This window comes from Monodelphis domestica, chromosome 3, assembly GCF_027887165.1.
Source record: "Monodelphis domestica isolate mMonDom1 chromosome 3, mMonDom1.pri, whole genome shotgun sequence".
Lineage (NCBI taxonomy): Eukaryota > Metazoa > Chordata > Mammalia > Didelphimorphia > Didelphidae > Monodelphis > Monodelphis domestica.
In genome coordinates, this window is record NC_077229.1 from 83484662 (window position 1) to 83510414 (window position 25753).

At 41.2% G+C, this 25753-nt stretch overlaps 1 protein-coding gene across 4 annotated transcripts in view; it reads left to right on the forward strand.

The window, feature by feature from the left end:
• Positions 1–25240, forward strand: part of LOC100013399 (cytochrome P450 4F11-like) — a 43253-nt gene extending 18013 nt beyond the window's left edge. For all 4 annotated transcript variants that reach the window (XM_056822314.1, XM_007489708.3, XM_007489710.3 and 1 more), the window contains 11 exons: positions 4990–5134; positions 9031–9084; positions 9421–9548; positions 10378–10499; positions 19936–20206; positions 22632–22698; positions 22933–23062; positions 23827–23960; positions 24199–24263; positions 24556–24638; positions 24856–25240. In XM_056822314.1, the coding sequence (XP_056678292.1) occupies positions 4990–5134; positions 9031–9084; positions 9421–9548; positions 10378–10499; positions 19936–20206; positions 22632–22698; positions 22933–23062; positions 23827–23960; positions 24199–24263; positions 24556–24638; positions 24856–25066 (1410 nt within the window). In that variant the 3' untranslated portion in view covers positions 25067–25240. The remainder of the gene's footprint in view (positions 1–4989; positions 5135–9030; positions 9085–9420; positions 9549–10377; positions 10500–19935; positions 20207–22631; positions 22699–22932; positions 23063–23826; positions 23961–24198; positions 24264–24555; positions 24639–24855) is intronic.
• Positions 25241–25753: the final 513 nt, after the last annotated feature.

Genomic DNA, 25753 nt, shown 5'->3' on the forward strand with positions numbered 1-25753 from the left:
AAATATTAAGGAAAGGGGAAAAATGTTATCTTCTTTTACTCAAACTCTCTTCTATAAGGACTACATTTATATCAACCTATGTATACTAATATGTGGGGAAAATGTAATGTATAAATAGGGGGTAAAGAAAGACCAAATAGAATAATGGTTCTCACACAAAGATTCACAGGGGAAGGGGAGGGGAAGAAAACTCCTATAAGAAGGAGAGGAAGAGGGGGGGGGTTTACTTAAACCTCAATCTCAGGGAAATCAACTCTGAGAGGGAAAAACATCCAGATCCATTGGGATCTTGAATTCTATCTTACCCAACAAGGGTAAGGAGAAGGGAAAACCAAGGGGGGGAGGGGGAGAGGGAGAACAAAAAGGGAGGGAAAGAGAGGGGGGAGGGGGAGGGAACAAAAAGGGAGGGACAAAAAAGGGAAACATCAAGGGAGGGGACAAGGGGGACTGATTCAAAGTAAATCACTGGACTAAAAGGTAGAGCCGAAGAAGAAAAGGTTAGAATTAGGGAAGGCAATCAAAATGCCAGGGAGTCCACAAATGACAATCATAACTTTGAACGTGAATGGGATGAACTCACCCATAAAACGTAGACGAATAGCTGAATGGATTAGAATCCAAAACCCTACCATATGTTGTCTTCAAGAAACACACATGAGGCGGGTTGACACCCACAAGGTCAGAATTAAAGGATGGAGTAAGACCTTCTGGGCCTCAACTGATAGAAAGAAGGCAGGAGTGGTAATCATGATATCTGATAAAGCCAATGCAAAAATAGACCTGATCAAAAGGGATAGGGAAGGTAATTATATTTTGTTAAAAGGGACTCTAGACAATGAGGAAATATCATTAATCAACATGTATGCACCAAATAATATAGCACCCAAATTTCTAATGGAGAAACTAGGAGAATTGAAGGAAGAAATAGACAATAAAACCATACTAGTGGGAGACTTAAACCAACCATTATCAAATTTAGATAAATCAAATCAAAAAATAAATAAGAAAGAGGTAAAAGAAGTGAATGAAATCTTAGAAAAATTAGAATTAATAGACATATGGAGAAAAATAAATAGGGATAAAAAGGAATACACCTTCTTCTCAGCACCACATGGCACATTCACAAAAATTGACCATACATTAGGTCACAGAAACATAGCACACAAATGCAAAAAAGCAGAAATAATGAATGCAGCCTTCTCAGATCACAAGGCAATAAAAATAATGATTAGTAATGGTACATGGAAAACCAAATCTAAAACCAATTGGAAATTAAACAATATGATACTCCAAAACCGTTTAGCTAAAGAAGAAATCATAGAAACAATTAATAATTTCATCAAGGAAAATGACAATGGCGAAACATCCTTTCAAACCTTTTGGGATGCAGCCAAAGCGGTAATCAGAGGCAAATTCATATCCCTGAAAGCTCATATTAACAAACAAGGGAGAGCAGAGATCAATCAATTGGAAATGCAATTGAAAAAACTCGAAAGCGATCAAATTAAAAACCCCCAGCAGAAAACCAAATTAGAAATCCTAAAAATTAAGGGAGAAATTAATAAAATCGAAAGTGATAGAACTATTGATATAATAAATAAGACAAGAAGCTGGTACTTTGAAAAAACAAACAAAATAGACAAAGTACTGGTCAATCTAATTAAAAAAAGGAAGGAAGAAAAGCAAATTCACAGCATTAAAGATGAAAAGGGGGACAGCACCTCCAATGAGGAGGAAATTAAGGCAATCATTAGAAATTACTTTGCCCAATTATATGGCAATAAATACACCAATTTAGGAGAAATGGATGAATATATACAAAAATACAAACTGCCTAGACTAACAGAAGAGGAAATAGAATTCTTAAATAATCCCATATCAGAAATTGAAATCCATCAAGCCATCAAAGAACTTCCTAAGAAAAAATCCCCAGGGCCTGATGGATTCACCTGTGAATTCTATCAAACATTCAGAGAACAGTTAACCCCAATACTATACAAACTATTTGACATAATAAGCAAAGAGGGAGTTCTACCAAACTCCTTTTACGACACAAACATGGTACTGATTCCAAAACCAGGCAGGTCAAAAACAGAGAAAGAAAACTATAGACCAATCTCCCTAATGAATATAGATGCAAAAATTTTAAATAGGATACTAGCAAAAAGACTCCAGCAAGTGATCAGAAGGATCATTCACCATGATCAAGTAGGATTCATACCAGGGATGCAGGGCTGGTTCAACATTAGGAAAACCATCCACATAATTGACCACATCAACAAGCAAACTAGCAAGAACCACATGATTATCTCAATAGATGCAGAAAAAGCCTTTGATAAAATACAACACCCATTCCTATTAAAAACACTAGAAAGCATAGGAATAGAAGGGTCATTCCTAAAAATAATAAACAGTATATATCTAAAACCAACAGCTAATATCATCTGCAATGGGGATAAACTAGATGCATTCCCAATAAGATCAGGAGTGAAACAAGGATGCCCATTATCACCTCTACTATTTGACATTGTACTAGAAACACTAGCAGTAGCAATTAGAGAAGATAAAGAAATTGAAGGCATCAGAATAGGCAAGGAGGAGACCAAGTTATCACTCTTTGCGGATGACATGATGGTCTACTTAAAGAATCCTAGAGATTCAACCAAAAAGCTAATTGAAATAATCAACAACTTTAGCAAAGTTGCAGGATACAAAATAAACCCACATAAATCATCAGCTTTTCTATATATCTCCAACACAGCTCAGCAGCAAGAACTAGAAAGAGAAATCCCATTCAAAATCACCTTAGACAAAATAAAATACCTAGGAATCTATCTCCCAAGACAAACACAGGAACTATATGAACACAACTACAAAACACTCGCCACACAACTAAAACTAGACTTGAACAATTGGAAAAACATTAACTGCTCATGGATAGGATGAGCCAATATAATAAAAATGACCATCCTACCCAAACTTATTTATCTATTTAGTGCCATACCCATTGAACTACCAAAATACTTCTTCACTGATTTAGAAAAAACCATAACAAAGTTCATTTGGAAGAACAAAAGATCAAGGATATCCAGGGAAATAATGAAAAAAAACACATATGATGGGGGCCTTGCAGTCCCAGACCTCAAACTATATTACAAAGCAGCAGTCATCAAAACAATTTGGTACTGGCTAAGAAACAGAAAGGAAGATCAGTGGAATAGACTGGGGGAAAACGACCTCAGCAAGACAGTATACGATAAACCCAAAGATCCCAGCTTTTGGGACAAAAATCCACTATTCGATAAAAACTGCTGGGAAAATTGGAAGACAGTGTGGGAGAGACTAGGAATAGATCAACACCTCACACCCTACACCAAGATAAATTCAAAATGGGTGAGTGACTTAAACATAAAGAAGGAAACCATAAGTAAATTGGGTAAACACAGAATAGTATACATGTCAGACGTTTGGGAGGGGAAAGGCTTTAAAACCAAGCAAGATATAGAAAGAATCACAAAATGTAAAATAAATAATTTTGACTACATCAAACTAAAAAGCTTTTGTACAAACAAAACCAATATAACTAAATTCAGAAGGGAAACAACAAATTGGGAAAAAATCTTCATAGAAACCTCTGACAAAGGTTTAATTACTCATATTTATAATGAGCTAAATCAATTGTACAAAAAATCAAGCCATTCTCCAATTGATAAATGGGCAAGGGAAATGGATAGGCAGTTCTCAGATAAAGAAATCAAAACTATTAACAAGCACATGAAGAAGTGTTCTACATCTCTTATAATCAGAGAGATGCAAATCAAAACAACTCTGAGGTATCACCTCACACCTAGCAGATTGGCTAACATAACAGCAAAGGAAAGTAATGAATGCTGGAGGGGATGTGGCAAAGTAGGGACATTAATTCATTGCTGGTGGAGTTGTGAACTGATCCAACCATTCTGGAGGGCAATTTGGAACTATGCCCAAAGGGCGACAAAAGAATATCTACCCTTTGACTCAGCCATAGCACTGCTGGGTCTGTACCCCAAAGAGATAATGGACACAAAGACTTGTACAAGAATATTCATAGCTGCGCTCTTTGTGGTGGCCCAAAACTGGAAAACGAGGGGATGCCCATCAATTGGGGAATGGCTGAACAAACTGTGGTATATGTTGGTGATGGAGTACTATTGTGCTAAAAGGAATAATAAAGTGGAGAAGTTCCATGGAGACTGGAACAACCTCCAGGAAGTGATGCAGAGCGAGAGGAGCAGAACCAGGAGAACATTGTACACAGAGACTAATACACTGTGGTATAATCGAACGTAATGGACTTCTCCATTAGGGGCGGTGTAATGTCCCTGAACAACTTTCAGGGATCCAGGAGAAAAAAAACACCATTCATAAGCAAAGGATAAACTATGGGAGTGGAAACACCGAGAAAAAGCAACTGCCTGAATACAGAGGTTGAGGGGACATGACAGAGGATAGACTTTAAATGAACACTCTAATGCAAATACTATCAACAAAGCAATGGGTTCAAATCAAGAAAACATCTAATGCCCAGTGGACTTACGCGTCGGCTATGGGGGGTGGGGGGGAGGAAAAGAAAATGATCTATGTCTTTAACGAATAATGCTTGGAAATGATCAAATAAAATATATTAAAAAAAAATATGGAACTCTGTATTGTGAAAAAACTGGTATAACCTGTATATCAGACTATTTACTGCCTCAGGGAAGGGGGAAGGGAGGGAGGGAGAAAATCTAAATCCCAAAATGTCAAGAAAATTGTCAAAAATTATTTCTACATATAACTGGAAAAATAAATAAATAAAAATTAAAAGGTGCCTCCAGAAAAAGCATACACTTCTAATCTCTTTGAGATTCCTCTTCAGCCTTTCCCATGATGGAAGGAAGAAGGAGATTCATTGGTGGTTCTTTACAGGTACATTGGAAATGATGATTCTTATTTTTGTTTTGTTTTTAGATGGACTTCACAGAGAAAAGTTTAATTCGTATTATTGATTATGTGAGTACTTTCAGGGAGGTCTTTCTCATGTGGATGGGACCCTTCAGACCAGTGATTGTACTATGCCACTCTGACTACATCCGGCCTCTTACTTCTGCATCAGGTATGGAAATTCCTCAGGTCAAGTTTACTTTAGCAACATCTATCCCAGCATACCCCCTGAAGTATAAAGGATTCCCCCATAGGGCCTTCTTCAGTGATCCAGGCCTTCTCAATCATCTAAATCTCTTCTAGTCCTCTAAACTATAACCCCCTCGCCCTCATTCTACCAAGTGCCCTGGCCCTCCAGGCTCAGAAGCTCCATTTTCAATATCCAGTTTTCCTTTCCTTTCTGAGGTTCAACAAACCAATTAAACATAACTATTTACTAAGTAACTTATGTGGGCATCTCTATTTCTATATGTGTCCCTTTAACTCTGACCATCACTGTTTTTCTCTTTCTCACTCCCCACTTTTTTCCTTCCTTTCCATTATTCTTTGACCTGCCTGCCTTCATCAATTTCCCCAAGGTCTTCTTGATTCTTCTTCCTTACTTTTTCCTTTACTCATCTTCCATCTTTCTTTTCTGTCTCATATTCCCAACTTTCCTAACACTGAATGACCACTAAGTTCCCCCTCAATGTGGCTATTGTGAGAATTTAACACAAGCCTGAACCCCTTATCTTTTTTGGTACCTAAGATCAGCCTTAGATTTTAAAGGGGAAAGTTTCACATTGAATTTGAAAATAGCCCATTCTCCAAGGTTGTCATTCAATCTTACCCTACAATTGAATTTAGAACAAGGCCTGGAGCTTATCTGTATAAGACAGACTCGTGTGTACTCTGGGAGGATGCCAGAAGCCTTGTGGCTCTCTGAGCCCCAGACAATGCTTGCCTTTTGTCCTGTGTGACTCTTGGCATCTGGAAGACCTGCCTCTGATCCAGACTAGGGACAGAGTTTGCCAAATCAGAGGGAATCAGAAAAGTAGCATCACAAATAGCTTAAAAGAGATTTGGGTAAAGGAGGTCACTCTTTGGTGTTTGTAGAGACAGCTCCAGAGTTCAGTAGAGCTTTAGTAATCAGCCACATGTGGTGAGAGGTCTTTTCTTTCTCTGACCTGCTCCTTTAATTTATTTAATAAATAATTATAAATTAATATACAGTCTCCAGAGAATTTTAATCTTAACACTAGGCTGAGAAAAGTGAAGGTGGAAGAGAGAGAGGAAGGAGCACTTTCCTCTCTTGGAAATTAGTTTGGGGCTGTTTCCAATGTGACTTTCTCCCTTGGTCTGGGGAAAAAAAATGCTAAATGCTACTTCCTAGCCATATCCACTATAGCAGGAAATTTGTTGTGCATATTTAAGGTGTATAGAGTTAAAGGAGAATGGTAGGAGGTAGAAACCTGATGCTTGGGAGGAGATAAATCTCTGTTCCCAGCCGGAATAATAGTGATAGAGGAGGGAGGTAACAGAAAAAGGTCCCTAAGGACAGTAGAGAAAGAATAGGGAATGGAATGATTCCTTGGGGTAAAGTTCATTGACCTGTGGGCAGAGACCTATAAACTAGGCCAGACATTGAGGGCTTATCCCTCTGGGGAGATGAAGTTAGAACCTGAGGGATGTATGGTGTTGGTCAGAACTTCTGTTGCAGAGATGTAGGGCTCCATCTTGCTTTATATCTTCCTGTGTGCTACAGTAAATAGTACTGGACATAAAGCCAAAAGCCCACAAGTCTCCTTTTCCTTATCTGTAAAATAAAGGAATTAAACTAAATGGTGGTTTCAGTTGAGGGATACTAGGAGATATCAATCAATTTAAAAGTTTTTTTAAACCCTTACTTTCTGTCTTAGAATCAATACTGTGTATTGGCTCCAAGGCAGAAGAGTGGTAAGGGCTAGGCAATGGGGGTTAAGTGACTTGCCCAGGGTCACACAGCTAGGAAGTGTCTGAGCTAGAAAGTATAAGATTTGAACCCAAGACCTCCCATCTCCAGGTCTGTCTCTCCAAACACTGTGCCACCTACCTGCCCCTATGAGCTCTTTAATAAGACTGTGGGACAACAGAGAAGAGAGAAAATATTGGTACATTCAATTTGGTCTCCTTCCTGTCTGTGCTGTTATTATTTCTAGCACCACCATCCCATTATTTTGCTTGTATCTGGGACATGTCATTTCTACAGTTATGTCTGAGGTTATTCAGTGCCATGTATGATGTCAGGTTAAATCAAGTCAATAAGTACTTATTAAGAGCTGCTTGTATAGTCTGAGAGCATGCCCAGAGTGCTTCCGGACAGTGATTGAGCATTGCCAGAACCATGTTTGAAGTCATATCTGGGCTAGATTAATTCAACATCTTGACCAAGGCCACATATGAACTGTAACTAAGATTATATATAAGGTTGTATTCAGAATGTTTGTCTAAGACTATGTCCAAGATTTGTCTATAGAGTATTTGGCCAATGTTTGGATGGAATCATCTGAGCTAGAGGCAGTATTTGGAATGACTTCTAGGAAGCCACATTTGGGGTCATATATAAGGGTGTGTCTAGACCATGTCCTGGGAATGTCTGAACTATGTGTGAAGAGGAAGTGCCTGAGTCTGAGTCAGATCTGGAGAGTATCTTGGCCAAGTCTGGAGCCATGTTTTAGTAGAGCATTTGAACCATATGAAACTTGTATCATGAGAGTAGCTGGACCAAATATGCAAGTGTCCGAGGCATGTCTTATAAAGAAGAGGTTCTGAGACACATCTGGCAGAGAGGTGACCATGTTTGTTACTGGGAGTATTTGGTACCTTACCTGAGATGGAGATCCCAACCATATATCTGTGAAGGACCTGGAACTGTATCCAGATGGTGTTATCCTAGAGCACACCTAACAAACAGCACAACATAGTATAATGGAATAAACCTTTCATTTGGAGGCAAACGAACTTGATTCAGTTCCGTATTCTATAAAGTAGAGTGTCTAGGCTCAGGTCTAGAGGAGTATCTGGATCACATATGGAAATGTCTAAGCCATGTGGGGCCTGGGTCTGGGCCATGCTTTAGGGAGTGGAATGTCTGAGCCATTTCTTAGTGGCTTATCTGGGTCATGCCTAAGTGAGGTGTGTGCTCTCTGGAGGGTATGTGAGCAATGTCTAAGTTGATGCTGCCCATTGTCAAGGATATCTGATCCATGCCTATGGAAGAAGGGTTCTGATTCATATATGACTTGTGCCTGGACTATGAGATTTTGGATTTATGATCAGGGTTTGCTATGTCCTGGACTTACATATGTGTATGGTTGGAATCTGAGCTATATCTTCAACATGTTTAGGGCAATGTTTGGATGGTCCCTAGATATATGACTGGAAACCATGTCTGGGCTATGCCTAAGGAATGTGGAGCCATGTCTGAGTTGTTTCATGATGACCCATGCCTAGGACATAGACAGGGGTCAGCTGATCCAAAGTGCTTTGGGTCATTCCCAGGGTCTTCTTTGGGTTGAATTCATCCAGTCCGTCATAGTATATCTGATTGTTTTCCTACTTTCACTTTTCCTGCTCCTGTTCCATATCCTGCTCCTGTTCCACCTCCTACCTCATTCTTTCCTCCAATCTACTCTCTTACTCTCTGCTATCCTCTTGTTATCTTTGTCCCATTAGTGCCAGAGTTTGGAGGGTGTTTGTTTTGGTGTTGAGTGGTAGCAAAGGAAAGAAACTCTATACTCTGACCTCCCGGCATGAAACATTGGGACCCCATCCTAAGACCAAGGTTCTCTGATTTTACCTCCCTCTGAATGGCATTTCTTATGATATATTCTTCACCCATCTCCTCATTATAGAGAGATAAGGATATAGATTAAAGCTAGATATAGATATATATACATATGCATGTATATACTTACAGAAATGTAGATAGATAGATAGATAGATAGATAGATAGATAGATAGATAGATAGATAGATAGATAGATAGAAAATAGACAGATGGATGGAGAGATAGATTCACTCCCTTTAAAGAATTTATCTCTTTCAACAGCTCATATTGCACCCAAGGATAACTTTATCTATGGATTCTTGAAGCCCTGGTTGGGTAAGTAATGAGTGTGGTCAGTAATAACACCAGGAATCAGAGATACAGCCTTTGGAAAAAACACTCAAGTTGCCCTTGGTCCAAGAGCCTTGGAAGCCTGGGAGTTAAGTGTTTGTAGACAGGGAAATGGAGACCTGGTAGGCTAGTGTATGGGGAATTAAGGCTCAAGGGCTAGGCATTATGAGTGAGGGACTAGGGACTAAATAAATGGTTCAGATTGGGGGCAGGTGAATGCTATTCGATCAGGGGCTCTATGTAGGAGTCTGAGTTGGGGCTCAGGGTAGAAAAGGAATTGAGCATCTAGACCAGGACTTCTTCCACCTCCTTTTCCTCCAGGGGATGGACTGTTGCTGAGTGGAGGAGACAAATGGAGTCGGCACCGACGCTTGCTGACCCCAGCTTTTCACTTTGACATCCTCAAACCCTATGTGAAGATCTTCAACCAGTGTGCAGATATCATGCATGTGAGACTGGAGGGATCATGAGTGGGTTGGGGAAGGAATGTCAACCACAGCCAGAGCCTACTTGGTGTGCCTACCTTCCTAAACCAACCTGAGTTAAAATAGGTATGATGGTAGACACAGAAGAGTTGTAACTTGGACAAGAAGATAAGGGCTTTGCTCAAGGACAACAAACTTAGAAGATATTTCATATGGAAACTACAGTGATTTAGTCCTATAGAAACAACAAAAACTTGGAATCCAGTAAGCAAAAACAGTCATTTGAAATTTTAAAACTACCATTTGGCAGCAAGGGTGAGTTCCTTCTCTGCTTCTCGATTACCTAAATCCCCATCAATCTGAGCAATAATCTCATACGTGGTTTCTGTTTCCTTCCCTGCTGAGGGTACAGTTACTGCCACATGCCTCAAGCATGGTTGATAATAGTTGACCAGGCACAGAAATGTCTAGTTTTGGTTCTGGGACATCACACCATCCACTCTTTCATACCAGAGGGTAGCCAAATGGGGTTTTAGCAGAGTCCATTGTCACCATCATCTATGAGCCTCCTGTAGCACTTTTTACATGATAAATCAGCTTTCAATCCCCAATACATCATTAAGGACATAGAGTGAATAAGGGACTGAGCAGGAGCAAGACTTCAGTTGCTAACTCCTAGTTCAGACGCTCAACATCCCCATGGCATATTCTTATATTCTCAGAGTGACGCCAAGCCCCACTGTATTCTCCATGATAGAAGTTTCTCTCTTCCCCTCTCTGTTTGTCTGGTGGAACTGGGATTATCAAATCAGATCCCAGAAGACCAGCCCCATACTTTCTCTCTCTTGCGCAGGAGAAGTGGAAGCGTCTGTGTGCTGAGGAAAGCACCCAGCTGGACGTGTTTGATCATGTCAGTCTCATGACCCTGGACACCTTGCAGAAATGCATCTTCAGTCATAATAGCAACTGTCAAGAGTGAGTGCCTTTCTAGGTCTTATCTGTGGGGTCTCGGGAACTAGAGATGATATAGTCTCAGTGAACAGGGAAAGAAAGAACTCCAGGGAGGAAGTGCAATAAATGAAATAATCAGAAAGCAGAGGCAGCTCAGGACTAAACTTGTAACTGCTGTCTCCATAGAAGATGGATTACTCCTGACTTAAATGTTCCAATTCCTTTCCCCTCCCTTCCTCAGAAAGGAACATACTACCTTTAACAATATCCCCAGATCAATATTTTTAAGGGAGGACACTAGAAAACCTTTCAATATTGACTGTTTACAAGTCAGGCAACTCCAATACTGGCAGAACACAAAATGGATATTTAATTGTGGTGTCAATGTGCATTATTGAAGTCCCCAATGACATCTTGAATTTGTGCTTTCTTTTTTATTTAATTTTGTTTTGTTTATTAGTTTTTTAAATTACATTTTGAAAATTAAATCCAATATCTAGAGTCTTACCTTATATTCCTTCTGAAGCTACAATATATAATTTTGAGATTGATAAACTTAACTGCACCCATCTGTGATCAAACCACAAGGCTGAAGCAAAAATCCAACCTTCAAAATGACACATGACTGAAAATCAAAGTAATAAAGGAATCACAGTATTGGTTCCACAGGGTGGAAAATATTGGGATGATCTGATACAGAACTGTCTCATACATACCAGGCAGAATACAGAAAAGGGGAAGATGTCCATTCACATAAGAGATGTTCAATAAGTATTTGCTGAATAAGCAAATGAATAATTTTTTTGAAAGACATTTCAGATCAATCCTTGGAGTTCTTGAGTAATCAGGGTTGCTCAAACACGTATACAGCTCTTCAAATCCAAGGAGGGAAATGGGTTCAACAGAATAGATATGATTCACAGCCCTGTGAATTCTGAAATCCCTTTACATTGCTACTGAGTACAAATTCTTAGTTTTATTCAGATATTGAGAGTAGGAGCTCAAATAAACCCACCTCTTCACCAATTTTTCCACCTACTGGAGTTTTCATCCCCTTTCAAAACTCGCCTTATCCTTCCCTTCAAATTCTTCTTCCTGTTTCTTTTCCTTGAATTCTATTTATCTGGCATCCTAACAAGATTACTGGGTAACTTGAAAGAAAAACTAGATTGTGAAGTAGGACTGTTGACTGGGGAAGGGTAATAGAAGGAAATACAGGCCAGAAGACAGCTGGCAATATGATATGATTTGACAAAATCGTCTGCAGTATTCTAATCACCTTAACTACTCTATTTTAAATGGCATCATGCCATCAGGTAACAGCTTCATTCAGCTGAGTATAGTTGTGGTAGAGGACATGTGGAATATGTATTTTGTTTAATGCCCCACACCAGATACAGTGCTTGTCTGCAGAAAACAGGAATTCTAATCCTGGGATTCTAAGAGATAGATAGGTGTGAAAAGGGAGGACATTCTATGCATAGGGGAAGACTATGTAAATATATGGGAGTAGGGGATGGAATGTCATGTGATGGGCAATTTGGCTGGAATGGAGTATTTGTGAAGAGCAGTAATAAGTGGAGAAAGATAGGCTGGAGCCAAATTTTGAAGGGATTTAAAACCAAACAGGAAAGTCTGTATTTTATCCTAAAGATACCATATATTATTCTGAGGCTTCTTAAGTAAGGAAGCAACCTGGTCAGACCTGAATTTTAGGACTATCAACTTGGCAGCTATGTAGAAAATTTACTGAAGTGGGGAGAAGAGTGGATGTGGAGTGATCAATTAGTAGCTTATTGGTGGTCTAGGGAAATAAAGTAAGTAAGGTATAAACCAGAGTGGGTGTAGAGTAGGGTGAAGGGACAGGTGTGAGAGAGATTCAGGAGATATAATTGACAAGACTTGGAAAATGATGGGGAATGAGAGTTGTACAACAGTATGGAATTGAGGATGACTCTGAGTTGGAAAATCTGAAAGGATGTTGGTACCCTCAATGGGAGCAGAGAAGTTAGGAGGATGATAGAGTTTAAAATAAAGGATGAGGAACATTTTGTGTTACATTGAACTTGAGATACATATGGCATCCACTTGGTAGTATAGTAATAAAGTTTAGGAGAGATTATATATATCATACAAATATCATTGAAGCACTGAACCCATAATCTGATGACATCACCAAGATAAAGAGAGAAAAGGTACTCAGAACATGGTCTTGGAATACACAAACACATAGGGGGTAGAGCAAGGATATTGATTCAAAAAAAGACTAAGAATTAGCTGTCAGATACATATAGAAAAGAATGAAGGCAAAGTAGGGTCATGGAAAACTTGGAGAGGAGAGAATATCCAAGAGGAATATTTGTTCAACAGTACTTGTGAAATTTGTCAGAGGAGGTAAGATGCATGAAAATTGAGGGGAAAAGTCAGACTGCAGAGTTTAAAGTGAAAGGGGCGGTAAAGACACGGAGATAAGTACTACAAATGGCTTTTTCTGGGAGTTTTTCTGTGAAAGGTTAGAAAAATATAGAACAATAACTTAATTGATTTGGTCATGTTGGGTGACAATTTTTAAAGAAAGAAGACTTCTGCACATTTGTAGGCAAAAGAAGTCTTTGGATACAAACAGATCAAAGACGAGAGAGAGAGAGAGAGAGAGAGAGAGAGAGAGAGAGAGAGAGAGAGAGAGAGAGAGAGAGAGAGAGATTGGTTAAATGCCTCAGCACAACCTTTTAAAAATAATTTTTAAAAGTTTCAAACTTTTTTCATATTTTTGTATTAATCTCCAAGTCATATCTCTTGACTTTTTAAAATACATACTCATACATGTAATTATAAGTATTGTAATTGTGTGTTGTTGTTCAATTGTTTCAGTCATGTCTGATTCTTTATGACCCCATCTAGAATTTTCTTGGCAAAGGCGGTTTGCCATATCCTTTTCCAGTTCATTTTGGTAAACAATGTTAAGTGACTTGCCCAGGGTCACACGGTTTGTGCTGAAACTGGATTTGAATTCAGGTCTTCTTGACTCTAGGCTCAGTATTCTAGTCACTGTGCTACCTAGATACCAAAAATAACAGTATATCTGATGAAATTACATATATGTATATATACATATATATGTATAATTACAAATGCTAGTTTTTAAATTGTCCTGCTTGTCAATGCTTCTTTCTGAACTTCCTTCTGTTATTTCCTTAGCATTTTGAAAAATATTTCAAAGATTCTTTTTTTTTTTTTGCATCACCATTGATAATCTCCATCTCTTCCCCTACCCCTCCCCAAATTTATAATCAGGAGAAAAAAAAAACTAAGTAAACTTTTATTCTAACACCTCTCTCTCTCTCTCTCTCTCAGGAGGTAGATGAGTAACAAATATAATCACATAGGTACCTTTGGAATCAGTCATCATTTTGATCATGATTCTTAAGTCTTTGAATGTTGGGGTGTTTTTAATTACATTTAATTTTCAGATCCTTATTCTCTCCCTTCCACCTGCCGCAACTAATACAAATTAAGGAGGGGGAAAACCCTATTGCAAACATAGATAGTCAAGCAAAACAAATTCCCAAATCGACCATGTTCCACCAGAAATATCTCAAAATATACAATTCTCTAACAGGAGGTTGGTAAGATATTCTGGTTTGAGTTCTCTGAAATTACAATTGATTAGTGTGTTTATCAGAATTCCTAAGTCTTTCAAAGTTGACTGTCTTTACAATATTGTTATTTTATAAATTGTTCCCCTGATTCTGTTCATTTTACTCTGCATTAATTCATGCAAGTCTTCCCAGGTTTCTCTGAAATCATCCCCTTGATCATTTCTTATGGCACAATAATATTCCATCCTTTTCATATACCATAACTTTTAAGTCATTTCCCCATTCATGGACAACCCCTCAGCTTCTAAAGTCTTTTTTTTCTTTACAATGCAGTCCTTATAAAAATTTATCTGGTTTTACTCACTTCACTCTATATCAGTTCAAAATCTCAGGGTTCTCTTAGTCATTTCTTACACAGCAATAATATTCTATTTTGTTTCCCAACAGATGTCCCTTTTCCCTAAATATTAGCCCTTTTTTTCCTTTTCTAGTAAGACTCTGGACTTATACACATGCTAACAAGTCAGGTTCCCAGAGCTAGAATGGCTACATCTCCCCATAATCAGGGTGCTTGATACCACTTAAGGTCAATGAAGTAGCTTTCTCTTCTGCTATAGGCTAAAACCTCCGTTCTGGTATACCCGCCACCCCACTTCATCCCCATGTTAATCACATTTTTAGTGCTCAATCCACTGAGCCACCAACCTGCCCCCTCTAGAAATAATCCTGTAAGAATGTCAATTGAAGAAGCAAATTGAGAAGTAGTGGTAGTCTCTCGGTGATCGAGAATGACTATTGTCTTTGTGCAGTTTCATCTATGGTGTACCCTCATGTGGCTTTGGAGTCCAAAGGCTGAGGCACAAAGTGTGTGACACATGGGGCATGGGACGCCAGTTGTTACGGGAGGTGCGGTTGTGGCCTGGTGTTGGCGTTCACGCCCAGCAGCAAGACGTTGACGTCGCTCATCTTCAAAGGTGGTGGCGGCATGGTTAATGTGGGTTCGCCAGCTGCTCCTGTCAGAGGCAGCGAGTTCTGGTTGCTTTGGTGTAATGCCAGCCCACTTCAAGTTGGACTTTAGCTGATCCTTGAATCTTTTCTTTGGTCGGCCTTGTTTCCTGAGTCCAGCTGACAGTTCACCATAGAATACCTGTCTTGGTATTCGCTGTGGGTCCATGCAGATGACGTGTCCAGACCATTGTAGCTGGATTTTGAGGACCATGACTTCGATGCTGGTGGAGTTGGCTCTGTCGAGGACTTCCTGATTGGTGATTCGGTCCTGCCATCGGATCCTCATAATTGACCAGAGAGAGCGTTGGTGGAATTGCTCCAACTGTTTCATGTGCTTCCGGTTCAGTGTCCATGTCTCGCAAACGTACAGGAGCGAGGTGAGGACCACTGCGTTATACACTTTGAGCTTCGTCGCAGTGCTTACACCTCTGTGTTGGAGGACTTTGCAGCACAGGCGCCCAAGTGCCTGGCTGGCCTTTTGGATCGTGGCATTAATCTCGTGGTCTAGGGACCCGTCGTTGGCGATGGTGCTGCCCAGGTACTTGAAAGTATTGACGTTAGAAAGCTGAGTGCTGTCGATTGTAATGCACGACTGGTTAGTTGGCCTCCCTGGTGCAGGTTGGAACAGCACCTCTGTTTTGCTGAGGCTGATAGTCAGGCCAACCAGTTTTGTTGCGGTGGAGAACCTGTCCACAATGGTTTGGAGATGATTTTCTTGGTGGGCCATGAGAGCACAGTCATCTGCAAAGAGAGCTTCCAGGATGAGTCTCTCTGTTGTCTTTGTTTTTGCAGTCAGGCAGCGAAGGTCAAATAGTGAGCCATCCAATTGGTATTTGATGTAGACGCCCAGGTCTAGATCCATCACAGCACATCGTAATACTTGGGTGAAAAATAGGTTGAATAGTACCGGAGCGAGGACACAGCCTTGTTTCACACCATTGGAGATGTTGAAGCAATTGGAAGTCTCTCCACCAGATAGGACTTCCCCTGTCATGTCGACATGAAAGAGCTGGATCAGTTTGACAAATTTTGCTGGGCAACCGAGCTTGCTGAGGATCACCCACAGTGCATCCCTGTTCACTGTGTCGAACGCCTTTGTCAGGTCTATGAAGACATTATAGAGGCTCAGGTTCTGCTCAAAGCATTTTTCCTGCATTTGCCTCACCGTGAAGACCATGTCGATGGTGCTGCGATCTGGTCGGAAGCCACATTGTGATTCAGGCAGGTTCTACTCTGAAACAGATGACAAGAGTCTGTTGAGTATAACACGGGCGAGGATCTTTCCGTCAGTGGAGAGTAGTGAGATGCCTCTGTAGTTGTCACAGGCTGCTCGTGAGCCTTTGTTCTTGTATAGGGCTACGATGGAGGCATCTCTGAGTTCTGGGGGCAAGTCTTCCTCTTCCCATATGCTGGTCAGCACTATATGGCATGCCTGGAGCACCTTTCCATTTTAAGGCCTTGTACACCTCGGTTGGGATCCCGTCTTTACCAGGTGCCTTGCCTGCACTCATTTGTTTAATGGCTTTTTGGACTTCCTCTATTGAAGGAGGGACGTCAAGTTGTTCGATGGAGCGGTTTTGGGGGATCTGGTCAAGGGCCCTTTGGTCGACTGAAGAGGGTCGGTTGAGAAGCTGACTGAAGTGTTCTTTCCACCTGTTGCTGATGCCTTTTTTATCTTTTATGAGAGTGTCACCATCAGAGGATAGCAAGGGAGTGGTGGTGGATTTTAATGGCCCATAGACAGTCTTGAGGGCACTGAAAAATTGTTTGTAGTTTTTCATATCAGCAAACCGCTGGATTTCTTCTGCCTTTTTTTCCCCACCATCGGTCTTGCATCTTCCTGATCTCACGCTGCACCGTAGCTTGGAGAGACTTGAATCTGTCCTTTTAGGAGCAGACTTTAGGTTATTTTGCCACTCCATAAAGGCTTTGTTCTTCTTGCTCAATAGGTCTTCAATAGCAGTGTTGTTCTCATTGAACCAGTCCTGGTGGTTGCGTTGTTTTGGGCCTAGGACTGTCTTTGATGTTTCCTTCACTGCGTCTCTGAACTGGTTCCATTTCTCAGTTGAGCTTCCAGTGAGTGGTCCCTTGGCAGACAGCTTGTCATCCAGGCAGGACTGGAATGTTTGCAAATAAGATGGATCTCTCAGATGACTCACGTTGTAAAATGCGCGAATTGTCTGGGCGCATTTTGGATGGCAAGGCGCAATGCGCATTTGAAAAGTTGCTCTAACCAATTGGTGGTCTGTCCAGCATTCAGCTCCTCTCATGGCTCTGGTGATCTTTACATCCTGGATGTCTCGCCAGCATACAATGATGTAGTCAATGAGATGCCACTGTTTTGATCTTGGGTGCATCCACGTTGTTTTATATTTGTTCGCCATTCTGAACACAGTGTTCGTGATGGTGAGTTCAAACTCTAAGCATTTGCTGAGTAGTAGTAGGCCGTTGTTGTTCATTTTGCTGATGTCGTGTTTGCCGAGCACTCCTTTCCATCTTTCATGGTCCTGGCCAACGCGGGTGTTGAAGTCTCCCAGTAGTATCAGCTTGTCATTTGTGGGCACTGAGTGCAGGACGGCACTCAGGTCAGAGTAGAACTACTTGATGGTCTCCTCTGTGCTGGTCAGTGTTGGGGCATATGAGCTGATGATTGTGGCATACCTGTCTTTGCTGAGAGGCAAATGGGTCTTCATGAGCCTCTCACTGATGCCCACAGGCAAGTCTGGCAGCTGTTTGAGCAAACTGGTCTTGATGGCCAGGCCAACACCGTGGATTCTGTCTTCACTTGTGGCTCTACCTTTCCAGAAGAAGGTGTATCCAGTGGTGGGTTCGCTGAGTGATCCCTCTTCTGGTAAGCGTGTTTCGCTTAAGGCTGCAATGTCGATGTAATTTCGCGCCAGTTCTTTACCGATTAGAGCTGTTCTTCTCTCAGGTCTTGGGGTATTCTCTCTGTCAACTAATGTCCTGATGTTCCATGATCCTAGTAGGAGTTTCTTTGTATTTTTTCTTTGATTATGACCACTTAAAGGGGATGACCCGCCAGGCACAGTGTGCTGACCGGGTGTTTGTAGGGCAGGCAATATTTGGGACACCTTTTCTAGTCCCCTCCCTTGATTAGGGTGAGCAGTGCTGTCCTAGAGAGGGCTGCTCAGTTGCCCAGGATGCTTCCGAACATCTCTGCTGCCCACAGGGCCGAGCGACCACTGGTCCGTGGGCCGCCTACATGCAGGATCATGACTACAACTGCCAGTGGTCACCTCCACCTGTTGCGTCATCACTCCCCCATCGCTGCAGGTCTTGAAGAGGGTGGACGGGGTTAGGATAGATAAGTGTGCACAAAGATACTTGTGCGTGAAGGAGATTTAAGTGGAAAAGTCAATGCACAGAGACAGTCCCACTCTCTCGGCATTGGAAGCCTGGGTCCAGTGGCACGAAAGGTCATTACACCTGGAGACTTCCTCAGCTGCATTGGATGGCCGTGTTGTCCTTTGTGCTCCATCACGCCCTAAGCACTCCACAGTGCTTTGCTGCGTCACCCTCTCAGCTGTTGAACCTTCTTATTGGTTTCTTTCGTCTGTTCAGCCAAAGCAGTCTTTACATGCTGGGTGAGCAAAGCCCTAGTTCGCCAGGGGTCGACGACCCGATGGCTACCCTCACAAGGTTTAGCCGGCTTGTGGAAGCCGTTGCCTGGGGTGTGGCCGTTGCCACATGCTAGCAGCTACTGGGAGCCACAAGTAAGAGCTGGGTGTCAGGTGGGGGTCAGAGGCTGGAGAGCTGCCCTAGGAGGGCACGACAAGCCCTCCATACCAGAGATACTAACACTCCCAGAGCACCTCATACACCCCAAATTGAGAAGTATTTTGTACCAAAAACAAGTCTAATCTCACTTCCATTTGTCAATCCTTCCATTACTTAAAGATAGCCTAATACAAGAGGGTATAATGACATAATAAGAGGAAATTGCGATGGCAGTCTTGGTCAAAAGAAAAAACTTTGAATAAATAGCGGTATTTGATTGCGATGGAATACTATTGCACCATAAGAAACAATGAGCATACTGGGTTTTTTTTAACATAGAAAGAACTATATTAGATAATAAACAGTGAAATCAATAGAACCAGGGGAACATCCTATACAGACACAGAACTAATGCTGGAGAAATAAACCATCAATGTTACCTCTAGAAAGTGAACATAAAGGTAAAACATGAAAGACAATTTATATGGACATGTTGGCCTTTCTGATGATATCCTTTGAGATGAGAGGAAGTGGGGAGGAGCTAAAACACTTATGGATGGGATTTATAATGTCAATATGAAAAAAGTAAGTTAAACATATTGGATATTTCTGATTTTATTTTGCACTATCTTCTTTTTCTTTGCATATAGAAATGCTTGTATGTTTAGTTTTATAAACATTTGGAATAATAAAAAGAAATTTGGGGAGGAGGGGGGAAAGTGCCTAACAGTTAGGCCTGCAAAAATAAAGGTGAAATTCAAAAACTCAGAAAGTAGAAAATTCCCCTTCACTTGAGGTCTTCAAGAAAAGGCTGAATGACTACTTCTTGGGATCTTGTACCACTGATTCCTGACCAATTAAGAGCTGTTCTAAAAAGCCTTGGAGATCACTTCCAATTCTGAGACTCTATGCTTCTGTTACCATTTTGGAGAAAAAAAATGGATAGGATTGTGGGGACCGAGACTGGTTTTGAGACTAGAGAAAGGTAGCGACAGTGACTAGGACAGGGAAACTTTGGATTTAGTTGAAAGTCATGGAGGAGGTTGGTCTGAGCTATAGTGAGTTTTCTCCCTGCCTGGCCCAGAGCCTGACCCTGGTTCCTCTGCTTTGGACAGGAAGCCAAGTAAATACATCTCCACCATCCTGGAGCTGAGTGTCCTTTCAACAAAACGTAGCAATCAGTTCTTTCTATACTGGGATAGTGTGTACTACCTCACAAGCCAGGGAAGAAGCTTCACTCAGGCCTGCCACCTCGTGCATGACTTCACAGATGCTGTTATCAAGGCCCGGCAAAAAGTTCTTGCTGAACAAGGCGTTGAAGCCTTCCTCAAGGACAAGGGCAAAGGCAAGACCATGGACTTCATAGATATTCTGCTTCTGTCCAAGGTGAGTGTGTGGGTAAGTGTGTGGGGAGCATGAAGTCGGAGAGGCTTGGGGAAGATAAGGGAGGTATTTAGGTGTCTACAAAGAGTTGGAATGTCTGTGGGGAGAGTCATGGAGCTGTAGTATTGGACTTGGAGACCAGGAGAGAGGGGTGGGCAACTTGAACCCTCAATAAAACCATATTTGATTGTTGCTATCATCTTCAAAAGCTTTTTCTTTCCATCAGAGGCCCTAGTCTTTACAGAATAACATAGAACTCTGTGTGAGGAAGGGAAAGAAATAATATTCTGTTTCTTTCTTTCTATTGGCATGGAATAGCTCTCCAGACTACTTTCTGGTATTGCAAAGGAATTTGCGATAATAGTTAATAATAACAGTTAACATCTATATACAATTTACTACGTGCCAGGCACTGTGCTAAGTGTTTTTCAAGTATTATGTCATTTGATCCTCACAACAGACTTGGGAGGTAGGTACTATTATTATCCCTATTTTACATATGAGGAAACTGAGGCAAACAGAGGCTAATCAACTTGTTCAGGGTCAGAAAGCTATTAAATGTCAGATACTAGATTTGAACTCAGGTCTTCTTGCCTCCAGGCTCAGGCTCAAATCCATTGTTCCACCCAGCTGTCTCTAATCCTTATGACTGGGTTCTAAGCATATCAAGTTTATTTGGGGGTATATAGAGTCATGTCTGAATTGTTTCATGGTGGCCCATGCCTGGTACATAACCAGGGATCAGCTGGTCCAAGGTGCTTTAGATCATTGCCAATACCTTCTTTATTCCTGCTCCTATTCCACCCACTCTCCCACCTTCTACCTCACTTATTCCTCCATCCTACTCTCTGATACATATATAAACATCTGGTTGTATAGTCATTAAAAAAATTATTCCCAATTCTATATGTTTCTAGGAGTATCCCAGATTCTCATAATTAATTATTCCTTTATTCAGTTTTTAAATATGCAGCACCTTATAAAAACAAAGGATTTTCACATAGGATCATGAACTAGAAGGGACCTTAAATGTGATCTTTTCAAATCCTCTATTTCTGAACATGAGGAAACGAAAACCATATCAAGTTAAGTAATCTGCCCAAGACCATACAAATAGTAAATTACAAAACTGCAATTTGTACCCAGGACCTCTAACACCAACTCCAGTGCTCTATCAAGTTCTAGATAATTTAGGAGTATTTCTGTGATTGATTCTATGTGTATGTTTTAGTCTCCTATGTCTATGTGTATTTTGAAACATTGTGGGGGTTAATGACATCAGCAGGGTTTCTAGGATTCTAAATATATCTAAAAGTGGCTCTGGTTCTGGGTTTATCAGGGGAATCTTGTGATTTCTAACTGTACTTAGGAATATCTCTGTGGCTGGTTCTGCATATCATGGGGGAGTCACTTGGAATCTAGGTATGTCCAGGAACACCTGTGGATAGCTCTAGGTATATCAAAGAAGTCTAGCTATGCTGGGGGGAAAAACAAATATTCTGATTTACATGTATGAGACACAATATTCAGGGTCAATATCGTGAGGATGAGGAAGACAAAGGAATTGAAGAAGTTCTTAACCTTTTTGGTTTATGGATCCCTTTAGTAGTGTGGCAAAGCCTACAGAGCAATTGCAGGCAGCTAAGGGACTCAGTGGATAGAGTGCTGAGCTAAAATCAGGAAGAATTCGGCTTCAATTGCTTACTAGCTGTGTGACCCTGGGCAAGTCACTTAACCTCTATTTGCATTAATCTACTAAAGAAGGAGATCATAAACCACTCCAGTATCTGCCAAGAAAGCCCTATAGTATCCACATGCTGTGATCTGTGGGGTCATAAAGAGAGAGACATGACTGAATGACCACGAAAGCCTATGGACCCTTTCTAAGAATAATGTTTCTAAATGCATAAAATAAATTACATGGTATTACTAAAGAAACTATATTGAAATGCATTTCAAGTTATTTTATTTAAAAGCTAATTCACACACACCAGTAAAAGAAGCCCCATTCTAGGAGCATTTCAAGGCTGAATTTGTATCTCTGAAAGTAGATCAGATTCACATGTTCAGTAAAGTCTCTTTTCAAATCCAAGAATCTACGCTTCTGAGTGCTTTAGAGGAGTCTGATTCTCATGGACCTGGGAGGGGTTTCTGAAACTTCTACAAACTCCAGGGGACCTCCAAGGCATAATAACCTCCAAGTTTTATAACTGAACTATAAGTCCAGAGGATAGCTTTAGGCGTATCCAGTGTTTCTGGGCTTGGTAATAAATTCATGGGGGTCAATTAGATAGGTTCTAGGGAAATTTGGTGGCTCCAGTTTACTTAAAATGCCTAAGTATAGGGAGGTGTTGCTTGGATCCCCAATCAGAGTTGTGAATGGCAGGGGGTGGGGGGCAAAAAACTGAGAAATGTGGTCTTGTTCCAGGATGAAGATGGGAAGCCTCTGTCAGACAAGGACATTCGAGCAGAAGCTGACACCTTCATGTTTGAAGGTGAAGGGGGCAGATGAAAGGGAAAGGAGAGGGGCTTAGAGTTCCTGTGGTAGGCTTGGAATTTCTTTATGGGGTCCTATTTAACCCTACTGGCCTAGATATGCACAGCTATCCTTTCTATCTGGTATTGATCATGAAGAGGTGAGTATGTTCCCTCTCCCTCCACAGTCTAGTAATGGCCACTCCTAACCATCACACCAAATCTTTGGGTTCCTTTTCTTCTGCCTCACCTAGGGCATGATACAACTGCAAGTGGCATCTCTTGGGTCCTCTACAACCTAGCCCAACATCAGGAATACCAGGACCGCTGCCGCCAGGAGATACAAGAGCTCATGAAGGGCCGTGAAACAGAAGAGATTGAATGGTTAGTGTGGGCTGAGTTTGGGATTGGAACCAAGAGATCACAGGACTAGGGAGTACTAGGTGTGTGTACTTAGGGGCTAGGCCTCTTTCTACCTGTCTACAACCAAGGATATTCCCAAATGAACCATCCCCAATAATAATAGTACCTACCCTTTATACAGCACTTCATCATTTTCCAAATCTTTTACACATGTTGTCTCATGTGATCCTCATCCTAAGAGGTAGATGCTATTATTAACTCTTATTAACCTTATTTTGGGAATAAAGAAGCTGAGGAAAACAGAGGTTAAATGACTTGCCCAGAGTTTTCCAGCTAGCAAGAGACTGATTCAAGCTCATGTCTTAACTCAAAAGTCTGCCATTGACTAGCTGCCTCCAATCTCCATCCCGATCGAAACTAATCCTTAGTAGATGATGGTTTCCACTTACTGAAACAACTTCACCCACACCAAGAGAGGTATAAAGGTATCTCAGGGCAGTTAAGCTCCTGTACCTACAGTTGTTTTCAGTTTAACCTAACACAATTACTACACAGGGCTAAAATATAGAGAGCTTTTCTGTGTTGAAGTCCCCCTCCCACATCCTAGCCTCTATTGTTCATCCATAGCTTTGTCAGTATCCTCCAATGTCTGATTGTAAGCTAACCTCTATTAAGTTCCTTCAAATTAACACCTTCTTACACCCCTGCTTTTTCCACAAGAATTAAAGGGGTATGTCCTCCTTTTCACCACCATTGGGCTGGACTGACAGTTCTTCTGTCCTCAGGAATGATCTATCCCAGATGCCCTTCCTGACCATGTGTATCAAAGAGAGTCTGCGGCTGCACCCACCAGTTCCTATTATTTTCCGTCAATGCACCAAGGATATCCAACTACCTGATAGTCGAGTTATTCCCAAAGGTGCCCTCACCCAGTATACACAGCAAGGGGAGGAAGAGTCATAGGATGGGGGAGGGAAAGTTTGGAGAGAGGGAGGGAGGCTGGAAGATGACAAGGAGGAGGTTTTACCATGAGAAGGGGACAAGATAATCACACTGAAGAAGCTGAAGGATCAAAGGCAGTCACAGAGAGTCATGTGCATGGGTGTAAGTATGGAATTGGGGGACCATATAATTCTTTCTCTACTCTCCATACTTAGGGAGTGTGTGCCTTATCAGCATCTTTGGAACCCACCACAATCCGACTGTGTGGCCCAACCCTGAGGTACCAATACCAATACCTTATCCCATGGCTAGTCCAAAGTAGGGGTTAAGGATACTGGTATGGGATTTAATGGAGCCCCAGAACAGAGGAAAAGTAAAAACACCCCAAATATACCTTTCAGGAAAGAACTGGGGAAAATAGGAGTCTTCATTGTTCCCTAGGTGATAGCTATTTAATCTGATGAAGATTTGTCTATTCTGAATATGATCCCATTCTAAGAGAAGTTGACCTTTGGTGAGTGTGACCCTGGGGAACCCCCAACAGTACCTCCAATCATATCTTTCTACCCCAGGTCTATGATCCATACCGCTTTGACACCAATAATCCCCAGAAGATGTCACCCTTGGCATTTATGCCCTTCTCAGCTGGACCCAGGTGAGACCAGAATATCTGTTTGCCCATCTAAATCCCTGAGAGATTTCCTCACCCCTCTAGGTCACTGTGGGCAGGACCAAAATTCCAAAAGAGAGACTACCACTTTAGGTTATAGAGGCCCCATCCTCAGTGGGATATAGGAAAGGGGAAAGTTCTCAGAATCAGAAGCAGGTTGGTTTCAAGACCCAAATATTATCAACCTCTCTACTTTGAGCAGGAATTGCATTGGCCAGAACTTTGCTATGTCTGAGATGAAGGTTGTGCTGGCCCTCACTTTGCTGAGATTCCGTGTCTTCCCTCATGGGAATCCACCCCGGAGGAAATTAGAGCTCGTCCTCCGAACAGAGAGTGGGCTGTGGCTGAAGGTGGAGCCAGTGCAGCATTCTTCCAGTTCTGAGGCAGACCTCCAAGAAGCCCCCCAGAATTGACAGATGGGAATTTTCTTTGGTCTTGGACATGAAAATCTGATAGTTGCTTTCTCTTCTAATCAACTCTGTATTTGCTATTATTCTTCTAAATAAAACCTACTTCTACACCTAATGTATTAGCATTCACTGTGAGTTGCTATTATTCTTCTAAATAAAACCTACTTCTAGCATTCATTCACTGTGAGTTTCTATGCCAAGAAAATCAGAATAGGAGCAAGAAATAGAAGGCAAGAATTTGTGTTTTCAAATCTAGTCTCTAGGAAGAAGCAAAAAGGAACTGAGAAAACAATATACTTGAGGACATTTGTCTCTGGAGATCTTACCCCCTTTCCTAGACAGATCAAACATAATGATAAATCCATCAGAATTAACTATAAGAAAATGGCTAGTTGACCTGCAAGGTAATAATGTTAATAAATGTAGAAAGCTACATCTATTAAACTCTCTATAGACTAGAATTATACTAGTAGATTCCCAGAGTAGGAAATGACATCAAAGAACATCCATTTGTGTCCATACCTGAATGGGAACCTTCAATTCATTGGCCATAACAAATGTTCACCCACTCCTTACTTAAAATCATTTTAGTTATGTACCTTTCCTTCTATTCCTTTTCCTGCCCTTTTAATCAATCCCTGTTCTTCCTTTCTGCTTACCATATCATGCTGCTTGAGTCCATAGCTTCTG